This window comes from Nyctereutes procyonoides, unplaced genomic scaffold (assembly GCF_905146905.1).
Source record: "Nyctereutes procyonoides isolate TBG_1078 unplaced genomic scaffold, NYPRO_anot_genome, whole genome shotgun sequence".
NCBI lineage: Eukaryota > Metazoa > Chordata > Mammalia > Carnivora > Canidae > Nyctereutes > Nyctereutes procyonoides.
The window spans coordinates 119,845,698-119,865,596 of NW_026575125.1; the positions used below are offsets into that span (position 1 = coordinate 119,845,698).

General features: G+C 49.4%; 1 protein-coding gene across 1 annotated transcript in view; it reads right to left on the reverse strand.

Moving 5' to 3' along the window:
• GAB3 (GRB2 associated binding protein 3) overlaps positions 1-19,899 on the reverse strand; it is a 79,904-nt gene that overhangs the window by 17,973 nt on the left and 42,032 nt on the right. The window contains exons 4-8 of the mRNA XM_055337436.1: positions 19,569-19,873; positions 7,670-7,725; positions 6,775-6,994; positions 3,790-3,871; positions 2,597-2,699 (exon numbers count right to left, since the gene is read on the reverse strand). Of these exons, the coding sequence (XP_055193411.1) occupies positions 2,597-2,699; positions 3,790-3,871; positions 6,775-6,994; positions 7,670-7,725; positions 19,569-19,873 (766 nt within the window). The remainder of the gene's footprint in view (positions 1-2,596; positions 2,700-3,789; positions 3,872-6,774; positions 6,995-7,669; positions 7,726-19,568; positions 19,874-19,899) is intronic.

Genomic DNA, 19,899 nt, shown 5'->3' on the forward strand with positions numbered 1-19,899 from the left:
CTGCTGGGGACTAGGGCTGTGGGGCGTGTGACTACGAAGACGTAGCACGGGGTGAGGTGGCGCTGTGCCCTGCTCGTGCTGGTGGTACGCGGACCTACATAATACGTCACCTTTGGCAGAACTGCACAGCGACAGAAACTTCCACCCTAAGACCATCTAAAAACTACAAGTATTACATATGTATAATGCCATAACCAGTCACTGTGAGATTTAGGAGTCTACAATTCTCCTATAAAAGGCTTGCAAAACTATTGAGATTCAAGAATCTGAAAGTCCTTTAAAAAAAAAGAGAGAGAGATCACAGAAGTTAGGATTTTCATTCTTTTAACTTCTCTACAATTTCACAGGATTTTCAAATTCTTTAATTTTGGGCCTTCGGCCCAGGGCGTGATCCTAGGGACCGGGGATCGAGTCCCACGTCGGGCTCCCGGTGCATGGGGCCTGCTCCCTCTCTGCCTGTGTCTCTGCCTCTCTCTGTGTGTCTCTCATGATAAAATCTTTAAAAATAATAATAAAAGAATAAAAATTAACAAAAAATTTCGGGCCACCTGGGTGGTTCAGTGGTTGTGCGTCTGCCTCTGGCTCTGGGTGTGATCCCGGGGTCCTGGGATCGAGTCCTGCATCGGGCTCCCCCACATGGAGCCTGCTTCTCCCTCTGCCTGTGTCTCTGCCTCCCTCTCTGTGTCTCTCATGAATAAATAAATAAAATCTTTTTAATAGTTCTTTAATTTCAAAAAAATAAAAAAATAAAAATCATTTAATTTCAGTGGTTTTGCAAGCAAAATCAAACCCTGTAAGTCATGAGGGCTTGTTACATGGAATGAAAGGACTAATGCAACTGGAAGCCGTTTGCAGTTATTCTAGGACTACAGTTGATGAGACGGGCCAGGCTTTAACACAGCTCCGTGGCGCTGCCCCCACACCTACCTGCCTTCAGCCGGTGTTCCGGGCCCTTGATCTCCCCAGTAACGCCACTAACTACAGCCACTAACGGATGATGATAAAGTGGGGCAAGGAGTCAACCCGTGACGGCACGCTCGTAGCGCAACACTGGTCTTTCTCATAACCTCCAGTATCAGGGATGAACTGCTAGTGTCTGGAACGACTCTGCACTTGCCTCTATTAGGTTATAGATTCACTTCCTTTTTCTGTTCTCTGGAGACACAGCACAGCTGCTCAGTATCCTTTAGAAGAGTGTTTTCTTCTAGAAGTTTCCCAAGGGCCATTACTAAGTGTGAAAAACATTGGGAAGACCACAGCGGATTTGAATGTGAGTCACTTTCCATCTGCATACAGTTAAGTGAACTCACGGTACAGTTTTTATCAGATCGAAAGGCAAAGTGAAGCACTGACTCGCTGCTTCACGGGAGACGACCGTTTCTAGGCTTTCACCTGCCTACCGAGCTCCTGCGTACGAGGGCCAGAACCGCCTTCGCAAGCACATATCGTCACAGTGCCTCGAATGTCGTTCTTCTAAGATCTCTTTTCAAAATGTCACAGGTCTGGGGATCCCCGGGTGGCTCAGTGGTTTAACGCTTGCTTTTGGCCCCAGGGTGTGATCCTGGAGTCCCGGGATCGAGTCCCGCGTCGGGCTCCCTGCGTGGAGCCTGCTTCTCCCTCTGCCTGTGTCTCTGCCCTCCCCCCCATCATGAATAAATAAATAAAACCTTTTTAAAAAATGTCATAGGTCTTGGGGATCCCTGCGGGGCTCAGCGGTTTAGCCTCTGCCTTCGGCCCAGGGCGTGATCCTGGAGACCCCGGATCGAGTCCCGCATCGGGCTCCCTGCGTGGAGCCTGCTTCTCCCTCTGCCTGGGTCTCTGCCTCTCTCTCTCTCTGTCTATGTCTCCCATGAATAAATAAATAAAATCTTTTTTAAAAAGCCACAGGTCAAACAGAGGTTCTCTCCGGAGCCCATGCTGCTCCGCTGCAGAACAGGCACGGCTCTGGCTAACGCACCTCCTCATTCCCACAGGTGCTAACATGCCCTCTGTCATCAAAAACCCATGCTGCCAATAGTACCCAGGTAAAGAGAACAGAAGGAAGGACAGAGGGCAGGAGGGGGACATGACTGAATTAAAGGATAACGATGTCAGGTGTCTATGGGCTCAGATCCCCGGAAAGACCCTGTGACCCGAGTCTCCCCTGCCCGGGACACTGTGCTCCCTGCCCCCGGGACTCCAAGGGATCCCTCCGTCAGAAAGGTTCTCGAGCACTCGGGGTGGCGGAAAGGAACAGGCGCGATGGAGTCTCCACGCCTGCACTGGGCACACGCCAAGAGCTGCGAAGTCCCTGGGAGCAAGCAGGCCGTCGCAGGCCTGCAGGAAAGAACCGCCAACATTTGCACCTTGCCACCACACGTGCCTCAACCCCACCCTGGGGACCCTTGCATACTCGCCTCAACGTGGTGCGAGGCGCTGAAAACCGCAGCAAAGAAAACCTGCCTCGAACCGGCTGGTTCCCAGTAACCGGGTACTACGTTGCAGGGAGTGTTTTAGGATCGCAGGGGGCCCTCGGCCGTGCGCGCCTCCCTTAGAACGCAGCCCCAAGAACACGCGTCGGGGTGAAGCACACGAAGAGTGTGAAGCAGAGGATTACCATTTGGATGTAGCTCTCTTCCTCTTCTCTGGAAACAGAATCGGCAAAAAATCTTGCAGAATTAATACCGTTTCTTTCTGGAGAGAGAAATCTGGTTCGATTGCTGAGAACAAAAATATAGATGAGGTCAAGGCAATGTCTTACAGCTGCTCTGAAAGGCAGCCAGGAACTGACAGGGTCCCCATGGGCTCCCAGCCCTCCGCTTCCAGATACAATTTCCTCCTGGCCAAAGCAGTTCCTGAAGCAGTAGAGACTGCCCGGCTTCCGTCCCATCCTGGGGTGAGCAGCTCCCAATTCTCAAGGGCTACTTTTTTCCAGACCCTCCATGTGACACAGCTCACGAGCTTTCTAGAAACAGACCCAGGCATCGTATCATTTAGAAAACCCACACACACGCACACGCACACCAACACGCGCACACAAACTAAACGCTCCTGTGGGGCTCTCTCGTTTCCATCAACAGTAAGCAGCAAAAGCAGCGAGGTGTGGCCATCCCCCGATAGGATGAGAGCAAGACTGCAAATCATCTTCCGCCCTACTCCGGAGTCAGAAGCACGGGCTGCATCGCTGCAGTCTGACTGCAAACACAGCTGGCGGCCGAGCTCCGCTGTGCCGAGGGAGTGTACGCCGTGGCATGGACGGAGGCCCGGGGCACCGTCGGGCCAGGCCCAAGGCCTGGGAATGCAGCTTCTAAACGATGAGACGGGAGGCACATTTTGGGGTTTGCCGGCCGGGGCCCAGCGCCCTGTGTCCGAGAGCTCCCCCCGACCCTGTCCACAGAGACCGGCTTCTGGAAGCCTGGTGGGTATTAGTGGCCCTTCCCTCTGGGCCGCAGGTGCTTCTGCTCAGGCTGGGCCCGTGGGATTCCCTGTCTGAGGAAATGTGAATTGGGGTCGCAAGAGAGCCCATCCAGTTGGTGCTGGAGCCTCGGCACGTCGATGGGCTCAGGCCGTGGGGCAGGTGTGAGAGCAGCCGTTCTGGGGCTCCCAGCAGCTGGCTCCTGACGCTGGCGGCCTGGGCCACTCGTGACCCTGCTTCCTGGGTGATCCACACACACCTCGGGCTCCCGATCACAGACCCCATCCCTCTGACGGAAGCCCCACGGACTGGGCCCCGGCGACACTGAACCAGGGCCTCGGCCACGACCGGGACAGCCTGGGGCGGCTGAGGTCCCCCCCGGATCCGAGACATACCACGGTACAGTGCAGGTCCTGCTTAGAGATGCATGTTCCCGGATGGTGGACAGGTTCCTCAGGTCCAGGGGAGGTGGCCGTGCTAGGGGACAACACACAACACCCAGTGCAGTGAGTTCTCAGGGGGGTAAAGGCCGGAGACTGACGACTAAAGTCGCGACGCCCACGGACTCAGCACTGCACATCACACCCACGACCGAGCGGCGTGTCCCTGCCTGCCCTGGCCCGCTCACCGGTCACAGCAGCAGCTGGAGGGAAGGACGCTTCCGAGAACTCACCGAATCTCAGGCACACTTCTAGGCGCTGGCAGGCGCAGCGGGAGCCACTCGGAGCAGTCCCCGACCCTCTGGAACCCCAGCACCTACCTGACACCTGGCATGTCCCAAACGGACACTTCACCTTTCTCACTACAGGCAGATGGTGCAGCCTCTGGTCTGCCCTCCTCCAGTCCACCGTGTACCCGATAGTCTTTCTACCTAGAACATTCCTCCCCCCTCTGCCTGGTTAGTCATCTTCGGATTCAGCTCAATGTCTCCTGCACAGAAAACCTTCCTTGACGTGCAGACGAGACCAGGCCGCACGGCACAGGCTCCCGTGGGCTCCCGCCTTTACCCCTCGGAGCACCCCCCGCAGTGTGTGATGACACAGTCATCGTGATGATGGGATTTGGGTCCAGACTGGGAGGACTCCCAGACTGCTCTGGGAGGACGGGGAGTTTTTGGCTCGTCCACTGCAGGAGCCTTGGCACGTAGAGAAGCTGCTGGCATCTGACCCTTACTCTACCTCAGTGGCCCACCTTGCTGAGCTGGCCATGCATCTGTCCCTCTACCATGGTCCTGACCAGGTTCCTTTTGCGTCCTCCATGAGCCTACACAGAGAGAGACTATAGAAGTCCCCTCCGTATCATCAGAGCCTGGGACAGTGACTCCAGCTGCTCAGTCAGTTTCCCCGGAGCCTCTGACCTGAGCAGGGGACCAAGCTGGAAGGAACAGGTGAGTCACACAGTCCCTGGGGAGAGGTCTCTCCCGGCGGCATGTCACTCCAGCATCGGCCTCACCGACCAGCCAACTCGTGGCTCCTCCACCAGCCCTCACCCCGCCAGGCCCCACGGTCCACCCCTGCAGCCACCCCAGTCAGAGCCTGCCTGCCCGGCCCAGGTGTCCACCTTCACACCCTCCCAGGGATCCCCACCCCTATGCCCGTCCACGTGCTCATGCCTCTGATCGCCAGGCCGCACACAGAGCACTGCCCGATGCGGTAGCCACTAGCGGCACGGGGCGATTTAAATGTGTATTTATTAGCACAAAATAAAATTTAGAAACTCATCATAGTGGGACGTCTGGGCAGCTCAGTGGTTGAGCATCTGCCTTCGGCCCAGGGCGTGATCCTGGGGTCCTGGGATCGAGTCCCACATCGGGCTCCCTGCAGGGAGCCTGCTTCTCCCTCTGCCTGGGTCTCTACCTCTCTCTCTGGGTTTCTGATGAATAAATAAAATCTTTAAAAAAATCAATCGTGGCAATGAAAGATAGAGCATGGGGAATAAAGTCAAAGAGGCACTGAGGGGGACACTTGGCAGAAGGAGCACTGGGTGTTATGCTATATGTTGGCAAATTGAACTCCAATTAAAAAAAAATTAAAAAAAAAAGAATCCAGTTCTTCAGTTGTGGTAGCCACACTTCGAGTGTCCAATAGCCGCGCATCTATCATCACAGAGAGTTCTGGACAGTCAACTGAGCAAAACAAAGAGCTCCGTCAGAGTTACAAGGCCCCGTGAAAGTAGGCCTGACCACGGGGAGCACTCGTGGCCTCTGGGCCTCCCAACACAGGGTTCGTTGTCTTATTCGGTACTGGCTTGCTCGTTCTTCTTCCAGCTACTTTTTCCCTACCTTCCTCCTGCTCCCACCGGACAACCTGCTCCCTCATCTCCACATCCCACCCAGTGCCTAGCACAGCACCACACGCTCGGCAAACGTGCTGTCAGCGTGCCTGGACTCACACCGGAGGGGGCGAGGCCAGAATGACCGGGCTGGCCCGGGGGCCTCGGGTGCCCACTTAGGGCCTGGCCACCTGAAGCAGCAGGTCTTCCAAAGGGCGAACAGAGCTGGGAACCAAGCAGCCGTCACAGCCACTGTAGCAAAGACGTGCTGCTAATCACACGGGCCTGCTGGGCAGGTGGCGGGGGCAAGAGTGAGCTTAGCAGGTCACTTTGACCCGCTTTCCTTTTTTTTTTAAGATTTTTATGTATTTATTCATGAGAGACGGGGCGGGGGGGACAGAGACCCAGGCAGAGGGAGAAGCAGGCCCCATGCAGGGAGCCCGATGTGGGAGTCGATCCCGGGTCTCCAGGACCACGTCCTGGGCCGAAGGCAGACGCCAAACTGCTGAGCCCCATAGGGATCCCGCCTGACCTGCTTTTCTTTCCCCCCATCCCTCCTCCCTCTCTGTGCCTGCCGTTCGCAGACCGGAGAGGCCGCCTGGGAACAAGGCAGAAGCTTCGAGGAGCTCTGTGCCCACGGGATGCAGACTACGCACTGCTCCCAGACACCCCTGCTGATGGGCACGTGCAGGCCGGGGCGTGAGAAGTCGCACAGGACCAGGTGTGACACTCAGGTACTCATGTCACGAGTCATACCTCACTACCTGCCAGTGAGGACATCCGAGTGTGTTTAAACTGGGAGATGCCAGGCGGCTTTCATCGCCGTCACTTATTTCTGGGCCTTTGTTAGGGAAGCAGCCAGGGAGGGGCTCTCGGGACTGGCCCTGGGGGCTGCATGCGCTCGCTGCAGGACCCTAGGTGAGGTGCCCCGTGCCCCAGGTGCGGCCCTCCCTGCCCTGCCCGCCGCCCGGGCCTCCGAGGCGCCCCGCGAGTGCTCCCCTCCCGCACAGGCGCCCCGCGAGTGCTCCCCCCCCCCCCCGCACAGGCGCGACAGGCGACTTCCCACGAGCCCCCCCCCCCCCCGCACGCCAGGCCCAGTCGGGGCTTACGTCTCCTCTGGGGCTTGAGGTCCCTGTTCACCGGGGGGGGCTCCAGGTCCGCAGGCAGCTCGGGCAGGGGGCCGCACAGGCTTCCCGGGCTCATGGCCATGTAGTCGTCGCGGCTGCACGGCGCTCCGGCGACACGCGCGCCCGCCTGGGGGCCCATGGGCACGTAGCCGTCCCCGGGCCCGGCGCAGGCCGGGGGGCGCACGGGGGACAGCCTGCGGGGCTGCGAGACAACGGCGACAGGGGGCGGGCTCAGCAGCGGGGGCGGCGGCCACCAAGTAGGCGGCAAGGCTCCGAGCAGCCCCAGTCGGGTTCCGCCTCCGCGCCCCCGAGGCGGCCAGGGACACCGGAGACGGCGCCCGTGCACCTGCCGCAGGCGCTCCAGGCATAGCGCGCCCCAAGTCCCACCCCGCCCCCCAGAACTGGCAGGGCCCTTCCAGAAGGGCGGGCCCCATAGTTCCCAGGCAAGTGCAAGGCCTAGGGGGCCGGGGAGGGCCCTCACGGGCTCACTGCTGAGTCCCCACACACTGCAAGGGGAACAGATGGTGCTCAGGCTGTTTTTGGTGAAATTCAGGCTTAAAGGGACTCAAGTGCCAAACTTACCAAATTTATTTATTTTTGAAGATGTATTTATTTATTTATTCATGAAATGCAGAGAAAGAGAGAGACAGAGAGAGAGGCAGAGACACAGGCAGAGGGAGGAGCAGGCTCCCTGCAGGGAGCCCGACGTTGTTCTCGATCCCGGGTCTCCAGGATCAGGCCCTGGGCCAAAGGTGGCGCTGAACCGCTGAGCCACCGGGCTGCGTTTTTTTTTTTTTAAGATTTATTTATTTATTTATTCGTGAGAGACACAGAGAGAGAGGCACACACACAGACAGAGGGAGAAGCACAAACTTACCAGATTTAAACTAAGCCGCTTGTCTCGGTGTCTTAAGGATTGGCCTTCCACATCAGCTGTAAGAAACAAGCCGGGCTGGTGAGAAACGCAAGACAGTATGGGTCGAAACCGGGTTCCAAGCCCCTGGGCCCTACGCTCAGCTCCGGAGAGGTGGAGAAGCATAACACGCTTTCTACACGCAAGGCTGGCTACTATGTCTAGTTGGGCAGTCGGAACACATTCCCCCACGGAGGGAAATCAGGCCAGATTTGGGAGTTTCTGTAGGACGGCTTCAGTTCTCTCTGTGAATTAGGAGGAGATAGAGCAAAGAGTTAACAAATGCCTGTTGCATCCATTGTATGAATTTTCTGGGCATAGAGATGGTAGAGACAGAGCTGGAGGTTGGGAGAGAGAAGGTGTAAGAGAGCCCTAGAGACGAGCGGGTGGATGGGACGAGCAGACACGTGCTCATGAACTGGTGGTGACCATGACTTTCTATAGCAATAGTCAGCCACTCGGGCACAGACATGGAGAGAGAGGAAAGGTGGAATAATCCAGGACTAGATTCTTACCAGATGGCTGTGACAGTGTGATGTGAACATTTAGAATGATTGTTGAACTGAAAGAAGACACGTCCAGAAGACAGAGTGTTGACATAAATGGGCCTACACTCCAATGAGATATGATTTTTGGGAATTAGCATCTTACAGATGGCAGTGAAAACCATAAGACTAGATGAGTCTATCTAAGTTGCAAGTGTTACTGGGTATTTACCCCAAAGATGCAAACGTAGTGATCTGAAGGGGCACCTGCACCCCAATGTTTATAGCAGCAGTGTCCACAGTAGCCAAACTGTGGGAAGAGCCCAGATGTCCACTGACAGATGAATGGATAAAGAAGAGGGGGTCTATATTTACAATGGATACTGCTCGGCCGTCAAAAAAAAAGAGAGAGAGAGAGAGAGAGAGATTTTGCCATTTGCAATGATGTGGTTGGAAGCAGAGGGCACTGTGCTGAGTGAATAAGTCAATCAGAGAAAGACAATTATCACATGATCTCACTCATATGTGGAATTTAAGAAACAAAACAGAGGACCATAGGGGAAGGGAGGGAAAAATAAAACAAGACGAAATCAGAGAGGGAGACAAAGCCTAAGAGACTCTTGATCAAAGGAAACAAACTGAGGGTTGCTGGAGGGGGGAGGGGACAGGGTCACTGGGGAATGGACATGAAGGAGGGCACGGGATGTGATGTCACGAGCACTGGGTGTTATTAAGACTGACAAGTCACTGACCTCTACCTCTGAAACCAATAATACACTATATGTTAATTAATTGAATTTAAATTAAAAAATAAGAAAAAAAGAAATTATTGTCAGTTATTGCAAGTTCTATATTGCTATCTACACATCTGCGTTTCTTATAATTAAAATATTTAATACTAATGCTAGTTAATGTTTAAACTTGAATTTTACCTGTGATGCTAAAAATCAAATGAAAGCATATTTAAGTGGAAACATGCTTTCTTTCCCCACTTACATTTTTACTAGAAATAATGTTTAGCGGGCACCTGGAGGCTCAGTGGGTTAAGTGTCTGCCTTCGGCTCAGGTCATGATCCTGGGTCCTGGGGTCGAGTCCCACCTTGGGCTCCCTGCTCGGTGGGGAACCTGCTTCTCCCTCTGCCTCTGCCACTCCGCTGCGCCCACCCCCCTCCTTGGTCTCTCTCACGCACTCATGCTCCCTCTAATAAATTAATAAATAAAACCTTTAAAAAAATGTTTAGGCTTCAAGACTATCGATGACAGCACCGGATGCAGCATGGAAGTTTGAATCACTATACTGTACCCCAGAAACATACAGAACACTGTATGCTAACTGGAATTAAAATTAAAACTTCAAAAATATTTGTAAAAACTTTTTAAAAATATAGGGATCCCTGGGTGGCTCAGCAGTTTAGTACCTGCCTTCAGCCCAGGGTGTGATCCCAGAGTCCCAGGATCAAGTCCCGCATCGGGCTCCCTGTGTGGAGCCTGCTTCTCCCTCTGCCTGTGTCTCTGCCTCTCCCTCTCTGTGTCTCTCATGAATCAATAAATAAAATCTTAAAAAAAAAACTTTAAAAAAATATATACCTTTTTGTGAATTTTCTTTCTTTTTTTAAAAAAGATTTTATTTATTGATTCATAGAGACAGCGAGAGATGAGAGAGAGAGAGAGAGAGAGAGAGGCAGAGACCCAGGCAGAGGGAGAAGCAGGCTCCATGCAGGGAGCCCAACGTGGGACTCGATCCCGGGACGCCGGGGTCACACCCTGGGCTGAAGGCAGGTGCTAAACCGCTAAGCCACCTGGGCTGCCCAAATTTTCTTATCACGTTACTTCTGCTACAAAATAAGTGCAAAAATAAAAAAGATATAACTTGCCCAAGGTCTGAGAATTCATAACTAAAAGCAATGTTACTTTTATTTCTGTCATTAACTTCTGATTCCTAATCCAGGGTTCCTTTCACTGTATCATGTCATTAATGTTAATACATGTGTGGACTGTACCGATAACTAAATAAAATAAGAAAAGATAAAAAAAATAAGTTACAAACGTTGAGAGCAGTTTAATGAAAGACCCTATAGAATCTCAGTATTCAAAAAGCAGGAAGATGAGCAACCAGAGAATAATAAGAAAAGTCCAGGGACGCCTGGGTGGCTCAGTGGTTGAGCACCTGCCTTTGGCCCAGGGCGTGATCTTGGGAGTCCCGGGATCGAGTCCCACATCGGGCTCCCTGCATGGAGCCTGCTTCTCCCTCTGCCTGTGTCTCTGCTTCTCTCTGTGTGTGTGTCTATGAATAAATAAATAAAATCTTTTTTAAAAAATAAATAAATAAAAATAAAAAATAAAGTCCAGTACGTGCTCTCAGTTGAGTGCGTACAAGGGAAGTGTTCCTTAAGAACTTGTAGATATGAAAAGTCAGGCTGCCTTGGAAAAATAAAATAAGCTGAAGAGTCAACATCATCTTTTCTCGGCGGGGCAGAGGTGCAGAGGGAGACGGAGAGAGAATCTCAGGCAGGCTCCAGGTCCAGTGTGTGAGCCCAATGCGGGGCTCGATCTTATAACCCTGAGATCACGACCTGAGCTGAAACGAAGAATTGGACGCTTAACTGACTGAGCCCTCCAGGCACCCCAGGAGTCAACATCTTGAAGTGAGAGAATAATTCCCAGATCAGAAAGATGTGATGGAGGTTGTGCATTAAATACAGAGCTTCCTCAAATTCCTTTATCGGTTGTGTCTTGATAAAGTCACCCTAAAGTGAAAATATTCTAAATCGGAAATGTGCTTACTCCACCTAACCTACCAGACATACCTTAGCCTGGCCTGCCCTACACTGCTCGGTACACTAACACTCCCCTCCAGCTGGGCAAAGTCAGCTAAGACATAAGCCTATTTTGTAATAAAGTGTTGGCTACCCCGTGTAAAATGTATCGCATACCATCCTGAAAGCGAAAACCAGAGTGGTTGTTACGTGTATCGGTTGTTTGGCCTCCTGATCGCGGGGCTGACCAGGAGCTGCCGCTCACTGCTACCGCCCAGCATCACAAGAGCAGACTGGACCACGTATCACCAGCCTGGGAAAAGATCCAGATTCAAAATTCTAAGTACAGTTTCTACCGAATGCAGATTGCTTTGCGTTATCATAAAGGAAAAACATCCTAAATTGGGGGCACCGGCGTGGCTCAGCCGGTTGAGTGTCTGACTCTTGGTTTCAGCTCAGGTCTTGATCTCAGGGTCCTGGGATCGAGCCCCGCATTGGCCCCCGCCACACTCTCAGTAGGGAGTCTGCTTGTCACTCTCCCTCTGCCCCAGCTCTTGCTCGTGCACACATGTGCACTTTCTCTTCCTCTCTAATAAATTAATGAATCTTTAAAAAATTCCTAAATCAAACTACCATAAGTCGGGGGCCATCTGTATACACATATATGTACATATATGCATATCTCCATTTCTTTATATATTCTTTTCTAACACAAACGGTAGCATATTATACTCCCTGATCTGCAACTTCATTTTTTCATTTAATATCTTGGAGATCAGGGCAGAGAAACACAATAAAGAGTTTCTTCATTCTTTTATTCACTGGCCTTATGTTTCATTATAAATGATGATCATTATAAATGATGGGCCATCATTTGAATATTCTAATATTAGATATCAATTTTATTCCCAACATTTTGCTTTAACACAAAGGAAAGGGGTACCTGAGTGGCTCAGTCAGTTTAGCATCTGACTCCTAATTTCAACTCAGGCCATGATCTCATCAGGGTCCTGAGATTGAGCCCCACATTGGGTTCCATACTCAGTGGGAAGCCTGCTTCTCTCCCCCCACCCCCCGCTTGTGCTCTCTCTCTCTCTCTGTCTCAAATAAATAAATAAATAAGTAAATCGATCTTTTTTTTAAAAAATTTTTAAATAAATAAATCTTTAAAAACAAAGGACAGAAATGGTTGAAAAAACAGACATAATGAAATAAGAACTGAATGATGTACTCAGGAAAGATAACGAAGAGAAAGATAAAACCAGCCTCAGAAATGAAGCCTAAGTTACCAGATTCCCAGGGAGAGATTCAACAGAAAATTTAATAAGTGCCATTGAAGAAATGCCAGAAAACAACTAAAAGAATAAAAAAGAAAGAAAGAGAATCACAGAAAAAATGGTTGACATAGAAGACAGGCAAAGAAGATGCAGTATACATATTTATTATTAGATTCCTCAAAGAAGGAAAACCAAACTGTGGTATAGTACTCATATTTAAGAATATAATCCAAGAAAAAGTCCATAAACAAAGTACACCTGACACCACATACTGAAAGGGCCTGCCAAGTACCTGGATTACCTGGAGAGTCAACTCTACCCAAGATGCTAAATTCTATTACAACGGCTATATTGATAAAATGACAGAATGAAAATAAATAAATACTTGGAAATAGTTCAAAGCTAGAGAAAGAACAGAGAAAACCAAAAGACATCACAAAATAAATATAAAAGCAGAAAATCGTAGAGTGTAGAGCAAGAGTTGACTTAATTTTAAAGAAACAAAATATTGGGCAGTCCGGGTGGTTCAGTGGCTTAGCGCCACCTTCAGTCCCGGGTGTGGTCCTGGAGATCCGGGATCAAGTCCCACATCAGGCTCCCTGCATGGAATGGAGCCTGTTTCTCCCTGTGTCTGTGCCTCTCTCTCTCTCTCTGTGTCTCTCATGAATAAACAAATAAAATTTAAAAAGAAGAAAGAAAGAAAGAAAGAAAGAAAGAAAGAAAGAAAGAAAGAAAGAAAGAAAGAAAGAAAGAAAGAAAGAAAGAAAGAAAATCTTAAAAAAGAATAAAAAAGAAAAAAATCTTTGGGGCACCTCACTGGCTCAGTTGGTGGAGCATGTGACTCTTGATCTCTGGGTTTTGAGTTCAAGCCCTACATTAGGCACAGAGATCACTTAAAAATAGTCCTAAAAAAAATCAAAATCTTTGTTTCCTGGGAGAAAAAAAATACAAAAGGCAATTGATTAGCCAATCTAATCGATAAAGTGAGGGGGGAATAGCACAAATATATAAAATAAGAACTGAAAAAAACAAAAAACAAAATAAGAACTGAAAAGGAGGAAATTATCATTGAGGTACTTGAAAGAAATACAAGACAATTCTGCACCAATTTCTACACAAATTTTAAAATCTAAATGAAATGCATAATTTCCTAGGAAAATAAAGCAGACCAAAAGTGACCCAAATAAGAATAGATAAGAATAGAAATCTTGTCCGTGTAAATTACCCCAGAATAAAACAGAAAAAATTCACCATGGAGCTACCTCCCCAAAGCATCACAACCACGTGATTTCCACGGGGAATTTTACCAAACTTCCAAAGAACGGTGCTACACAAATTGTTCCGAAGCACAGGAAAATAAAAACGTATTTCTAATTCTTTTTATGAAGTAAGTATAACTTTGGTAGCTCAACCTAATAAAAATAAAGCAAATTAGAAAATTACAGGTTAGGGTGGCCCAGCGGTTTAGCACCACCTTCAGCCCAGGGCATGATCCTGGAGACCCAGGATCGAGTCCCACGTCAGACTCCCTGCATGGGGCCTGCTTCTCCCTCTGCCTGCATCTCTCCCTCTGTCTGTCAAATAAATACAAGGTTTTTTTTAAGATTTTATTTATTTATTCAAGAGAGAGAGAGAGAGGCAGAGGCACAGGCAGAGGGAGAAGCAGGATCCATGCAGGGAGTCCGACGCAGGACTCGATTCCAGGACCCCAGGATCGTGCTCTGGGCCAAAGGCCGGAGCTAAACCGCTGAGCCACCCAGGGATCCCCTAAATACAAGTTTTTTAAAAAGAGAGAATTCAAGAAACACACAAGACAGAGTGTGAAATATATAATGCATATAACTGAGGCCCCAGAGGAAAAATAGGAACAGGAGAGGCAATATTTGAAGATATAGCAACTGTGAATCAATAAACCTCAAAAAGAATTAAAATTGTCTCAGAATGAAGTTATGAGACACCATGAGCACTGATAAACTAGAAAAAAGCTTAATGTAGGGACGCCTGGGTAGCTCAGTGGTTGAGCGTCTGCCTTCAGCTCAGGGCGTGATTCTGGAGTTCCAGGATCGAGTCCCACATCGGGTTCCCTGCTGGGAGCCTGCTTCTCCCTCTGCCTGGATCTGCCTCTCTCTGTGTGTGTGTCTCTCATGAATAAATAAATAGAATCTTAAAAAAAATAGAAATGCAATGTTTAACTTCCAAATCGGTAGAATTTAAAATGCCGGCTGGTATTGGTTAGCAGTATTTAGTACTTAATACAGGCCTGGATGTATTGATACCATATAAAATTGAGTTTAAGACAAAAACATTCCTAGAGAGTCATGACAGATTGGGAAGCTTCAATTCAGTACAAATATATAAAATTATAAGAGGTTTGTAACTAATAGCATAGCTTTAAATCATACACAAAAATTGGGCAGAATTAGAAGGGAGAAAGACTCTTCGATCACAGGGGTAGACTTGAACATAGCTCTCTCGGTGACTGGTGCAAGGAGGACACAGAAAATCAGTGCAGCCAGAGGGGGTACGAGTGACACGGCCACTGAAGCCCTTGACCAGTCTCAGGGCACAGCAGGCATCCTTGCCAGGGATGTCTACAACATTCCCAGAAATACCTGTGTGTTGAGCCGCCGAAGAACTCTCCAATTTCTAAGGACTGAACTAGAGGATGTTCCCTAACCAAAACATATTCAACGAGAAGAAGAACTAAAAAATTCTCAGGTTTGGAAGTTAAGAAATACAGGGTTGTTGGGTTTTTTTTTTAAGATTTTATTTATTTATTTGTTTGTTTATTTATTTATTGGAATGAGAAACAGAGAGAGATTGCGAGTGAGCACAAGCAGGGCTGTAGAGGCAGAGGCAGAAGGAGAAGCAGGCTTCCCACGGAGCAGGGAGCCGGATGCGGGACTCGATCCCAGGACCCCAGGATCACAACCTGAGCCCAAGGCAGACACTCAACCATCAAGCCACCCAGGTGCCCCAGAAATGCAGTTTCAAGTAATGCACGGGGCAAAGAAGGGACCACAGTGAAAACTAGAAAATATTTTGAACTGAATGAAAATGAAAATGGGACATCTCAAAATGTGTGGGGTGCGGCTGAGACAGTGTTCACAGAAAATTTGTAGCCTTAAACATGTACGTTAGTTAAAAAAGAAAGGAATAAATTCAATAGGCCACCCATCCATCAAAAGAAATAAATTTAAAATATGAAAATTACCTCCAAGGAAGTACAGCAGGAGAAACTTTTTCTGGAAAGAACCAGATAGTATTTTTTTTTACACCCCTTAAAAGTGTAAAAATCTGGGCAGCCCGGATGGCTCAGCGGTTTAGCACCGCCTTTGGCCCAGGGTGTGATCCTGGAGACCCGAGATCGAGTCCTGTGTCAGACTCCCTGCGTGGAGCCTGCTTCTCCCTCTGCCTGTGTCCCTGGCTCTCTCTCTCTCTCTCTCTCTCTGTGTGTCTCATGAATAAATAAATAAAATCTTTTTTTTTTAAGTGTAAAAACCATTCTTAGTTGGTGGGCTGTAAAAAAACAGGCTGTTGGTCAGATTTGGCCCAGAGGCCACAGTTTGCTGACCCAAGAAGGAAGGAAATAATAAAGATATGAGCAAAAATTAATGCAACAGAAAACAAATATACAATGGAGAAAAAAAATCAACAAAGCTAAACCTTGTACTCTGGTTAAAAAAAAAAAAAAAAGCAAACCAAGGAGGCCTGGCTGCTAAGTAGGTAGAGCATGTAAGTCTTCATCTCAGGGTCCTGAGTGCAAAGCCCACGTTGGGCGTAGCGCTTACTTAAAACAAAACAACTAGTAAAACTGATAAACTGCCAGCAAGATTAATAAAGAAAAACAGACGAAGTTCACATTTTCAGTATCAGGAATGAAAAGAAACTATTCTCATAGATCCTACAGATAGCAAGAGGCTATTATAATCAATTTTATGACAATAAATTCAAAAAATCAGGAGAAATAAAGAAATTGCTTGAAAAACATAGGAAATCTGAATAGTCTACCAAAGACTAAAGAAATAAATTGATTCCGTAATTGAAACATCTTTCCACAAAGCAAACCCCATGCCCCAATGGCTTTTCTAGTAAATTCTACTAAATCAACTAAATGTTTCCAAATAATAATTTTCTAGTAAATTCTACTAAAATCAACTAAATTTTTCCAAATAATCAAAAAGAGGGCAACTTCAGCATAATCTTTTTTTTTAAAAAAACCAAAACCTGGGCAGCCCAGGTGGCTCAGTGGTTTAGCACCGCCTTCAGCCCAGGGCCTGATCCTGGGGTCCCGGGATCGAGTCCCACCTTGGGCTCCCTGCATGGAGCCTGCTTCTCCCTCTGCCTGTGTCTCTGCCTCTCTCTTTCTCTCTCTGTGTGTCTCTCATGAATAAATAAATTAAATCTTAAAAAAAAAAAACAAAATAAAAAACCTGACACAGCTATCACGAGAAAAGAAAATCATAGGACAATCTCCCTCAGAAACACATATCAAAAAACAAGTTCAAAACAAAGTATGAGCAAAACAAATTAGTTTATTTAAAGAATAGTCTTTATGATGAAGTTGAGTTTATTTCAGGAATGCAGGGTTGGTTTGGTCTTCAAAAAAAGTCAATCAATGAACTTCCTCACATTGAGAGGATAAAAGAGAAAAATCACAGATCATAAAATGTTTCAACAAAGTCAGTGTCTAGTATGATTTTTTAAAAATAACACTCAGTAGGGCGCCTGCATGGCTCAGGGGTTGAGCGTCTGCCTTTGGTTCAGGGTGTGATCCCAGGGTCCTGGAATCGGGTCTCCTGTTGGGCTTCCTGCAGGGAGCCTGCTTCTCCTTCTGCCTAGGTCTCTGCCTCTCTCTGTGTGTCTCTCATGGATAAATAAAATCTTTTTTAAAAAATAGCACTCAGCAAACAAAGTAGGGTTATCAGAGAATGTCTTTACTAAGTTGTATGAATCGTATCAACAAAAATCTGCACGTCACACTGTAATGGTGAAATGCTAGGAGCTTTGAATCTGAGAGCAGGAATAAGACAAGGATCCCTGTTATGACCACTCCTATGCCACAATGTCCTGGACTTCGTAGCCCAAGCAGTGACGGGAGAAAAAGTGAAGGAGAGATATGTGTAATAAAAAATGAAATGCAACTATTATAAGCATTTGCTTGTGATATGATTGTATTCAAAGAAAATGCAACTTAATATATAGTTCAGAAAAGTTTGATACGAAGTCAAAACACAAAAACTAGGGCAGCCCGGGTGGCTCAGCAGTTTAGCACTGCCTTCAGCCCAAGGCCTGATCCTGGAGACCCAGGATCGAGTCCTGCATGGTGCTCTCTGCGTGGAGCCTGCTTCTGCCTCTGCCTGGGTCTCTGCCTCTCTCTCTCTGTCATGAAGAAATAAATAAAATCTTTAAAAAAAGCCACAAAAGCTAAACTAATTTTTATACAATAGCAAAAAAGTCACTAAAACACCAGTGCCAAGAACACTGTAAAATAAGAATTCAGTGGGAACATGTTAATAAGAGAGATGTAAGACTTTACTAAAAACCACAAATCAAAGAACAGGTGAGAAGACTTCAAGACCGAAGGGCCAGTAATTCTGGGTGGGTGGCACTGGTGTGGACTGGACCACAGGGCCCGGCGGGAGTGGAAGCAGAGCCGAGATGCACACCGTCCCACACATAGCATTTGGTTATGGCCTAGGGGGCTCCGGAGAGCATTGGGAATCCGGGGGCCTTTGCAGTCCAGGGTGCTAGGTCACTGGAAGGAGATCCCTGTGGACCCTAATGAACCCTGACCCCACTCCACTGTCACAACCGTCGATTCCAGGCCGCCCTCAATGGGGAAGGAGAACAACCAATCTGACATGTTCCCTCTGCTTTATTAGCTCCATTTTGCTTCTGCCCATCACCGTCGTTTTGGGTCTTTGTTTCATGGCCAAAACCTCTATCTTAATGACTTTAATTCTGATGAGACTGTTGCCTTCGTGTAAAAGAACACAACATCATTGTTTTCGGCCTGTCTTGAAATTTTAAATCTCAATTTTTGGTTCAAGTTGAGACCCTACAAAAAAGATTTCATGTTTTTATTAATCCCTACACCCAATGTGGGGTTGAACTCACAGCCCTGAGATCAAGAGTCGCATGTTCTACCGACTGAGCCAGCCAGGTGCCCCTTCAATTTGAGACTGTAAAAAAGAGAGAGAGAGAAGGTGTGAGAGCACGAGCAAGGGGAAGGGGCAGAGGGAGAAGCAGCGGGGAGCCCGATCAGCGGCTGCATCGCAGGACCCTGAGGTCATGAGCTGTGCCAAAGTAGATGCTTCAGTGACTGAGCCACCCAGGTGTCCCAGTTCGAGACTCTTTTTTTTTTTAAAGATTTTTTTTTATTCATTTATTCATGAGAGACAGAAAGAGCGAGAGAGGCAGAGATCCAGACAGAGGGAGAAGCAGGTTCCATGCAGGGAGCCCGACGTGGGACTTGATCCTGGGACTCTAGTGTCACATCATGGGCCAAAGGCAGGTGGTGAACCACTGAGCTACCCAGGGATCCCCCCAACTCAAGACTTTTGACTTACTTTCTTATTTTACCATTTTACTGTTCTAGTCATTTCACTTCCCCAAATCTGCTCGTGTATTTTTTCACTTTGCCCTTTTTGCCCACTGTGCACACGCTGGCACCTGAAGACCCTTTGTGTTCAGCATATAGTCATATGATCGAGGTCAGCAGAAAGAAGTCACGTGTAAAGGTCACACCACTGGGGACGTTGGGGGAGTCTTTGCCAGGGCCACTGGCAGAGTGAGAAACTCATACAATTTGAAAGGAGTCGGCGATCCTCAAACCTACAGAATCTCTTTAGGAACCCACCTTATAGGCAGCAGTGTGGGGGTGATCACATCGATTATGTTTGCCTGGACAGGGTGCTGGGGGGGGGTGGGGGGAGAGCGCGGGAGAGGCAGCGGGGCAACGTCATCAGAATTAGCAGCTGCACAGGAAAAGGCAGAGAGGGCCCCGGCAGGGCGTGCCCCCCGAAGCAGGCCACAGGCCTGGGCCAGCGTGACCTTGATGGGGACACCACTGGGCAGGGTCACTAACAGTGGCGAGGACGTGCGGGGCGGGGGGGATGGCCGGCAACTGAGAGAGCTGCGGCCCACGCGACAGCCGAGCCTGGCACCGGGCTGAACGGAGGTGGCGATGCCAGCGTGTGTCCCCGGCGGGACCCCAGGGACTCCGGAGCACGCGGGGCGCTGGCTGTGCGGCTCTGCCTTCGTCCCACAGCCTCGGGGCCCTGGCCGCAGGGGGCGGGCGGGTGGCGGCGGCGGTGGCCGGGGCGGCGGGGACCCGCCTTACCTTTCCGGGTCCTCACGTTGTCCAGGCCGGACAGGGAGACTCTTCTGGACGCCGCCGCGCCCTCGGGCTGCGCGTCCTGGCGCCGCTCGGACAGGTGGCTCGGCTTCGGGGGGCGCGGGGGCGGCGTGCGGGGCGCGGGGTCCGGCTCCCTGGGCGCGCGGGCCGAGCTGTCGGGGCGCGGGGAGGAGCGCGGGGGGGGCGCGTGCTGAGCGCCGGGCTGCGCGCAGGCCACGAACACGTCGTCGCACGACGTGGGCTCCGGGGGGCGCTCCGCGTGGGGCCAGCTGTCGCACCTGGAGGGCAGGCTGCGGGGAAGAGCACGGGACCGGCT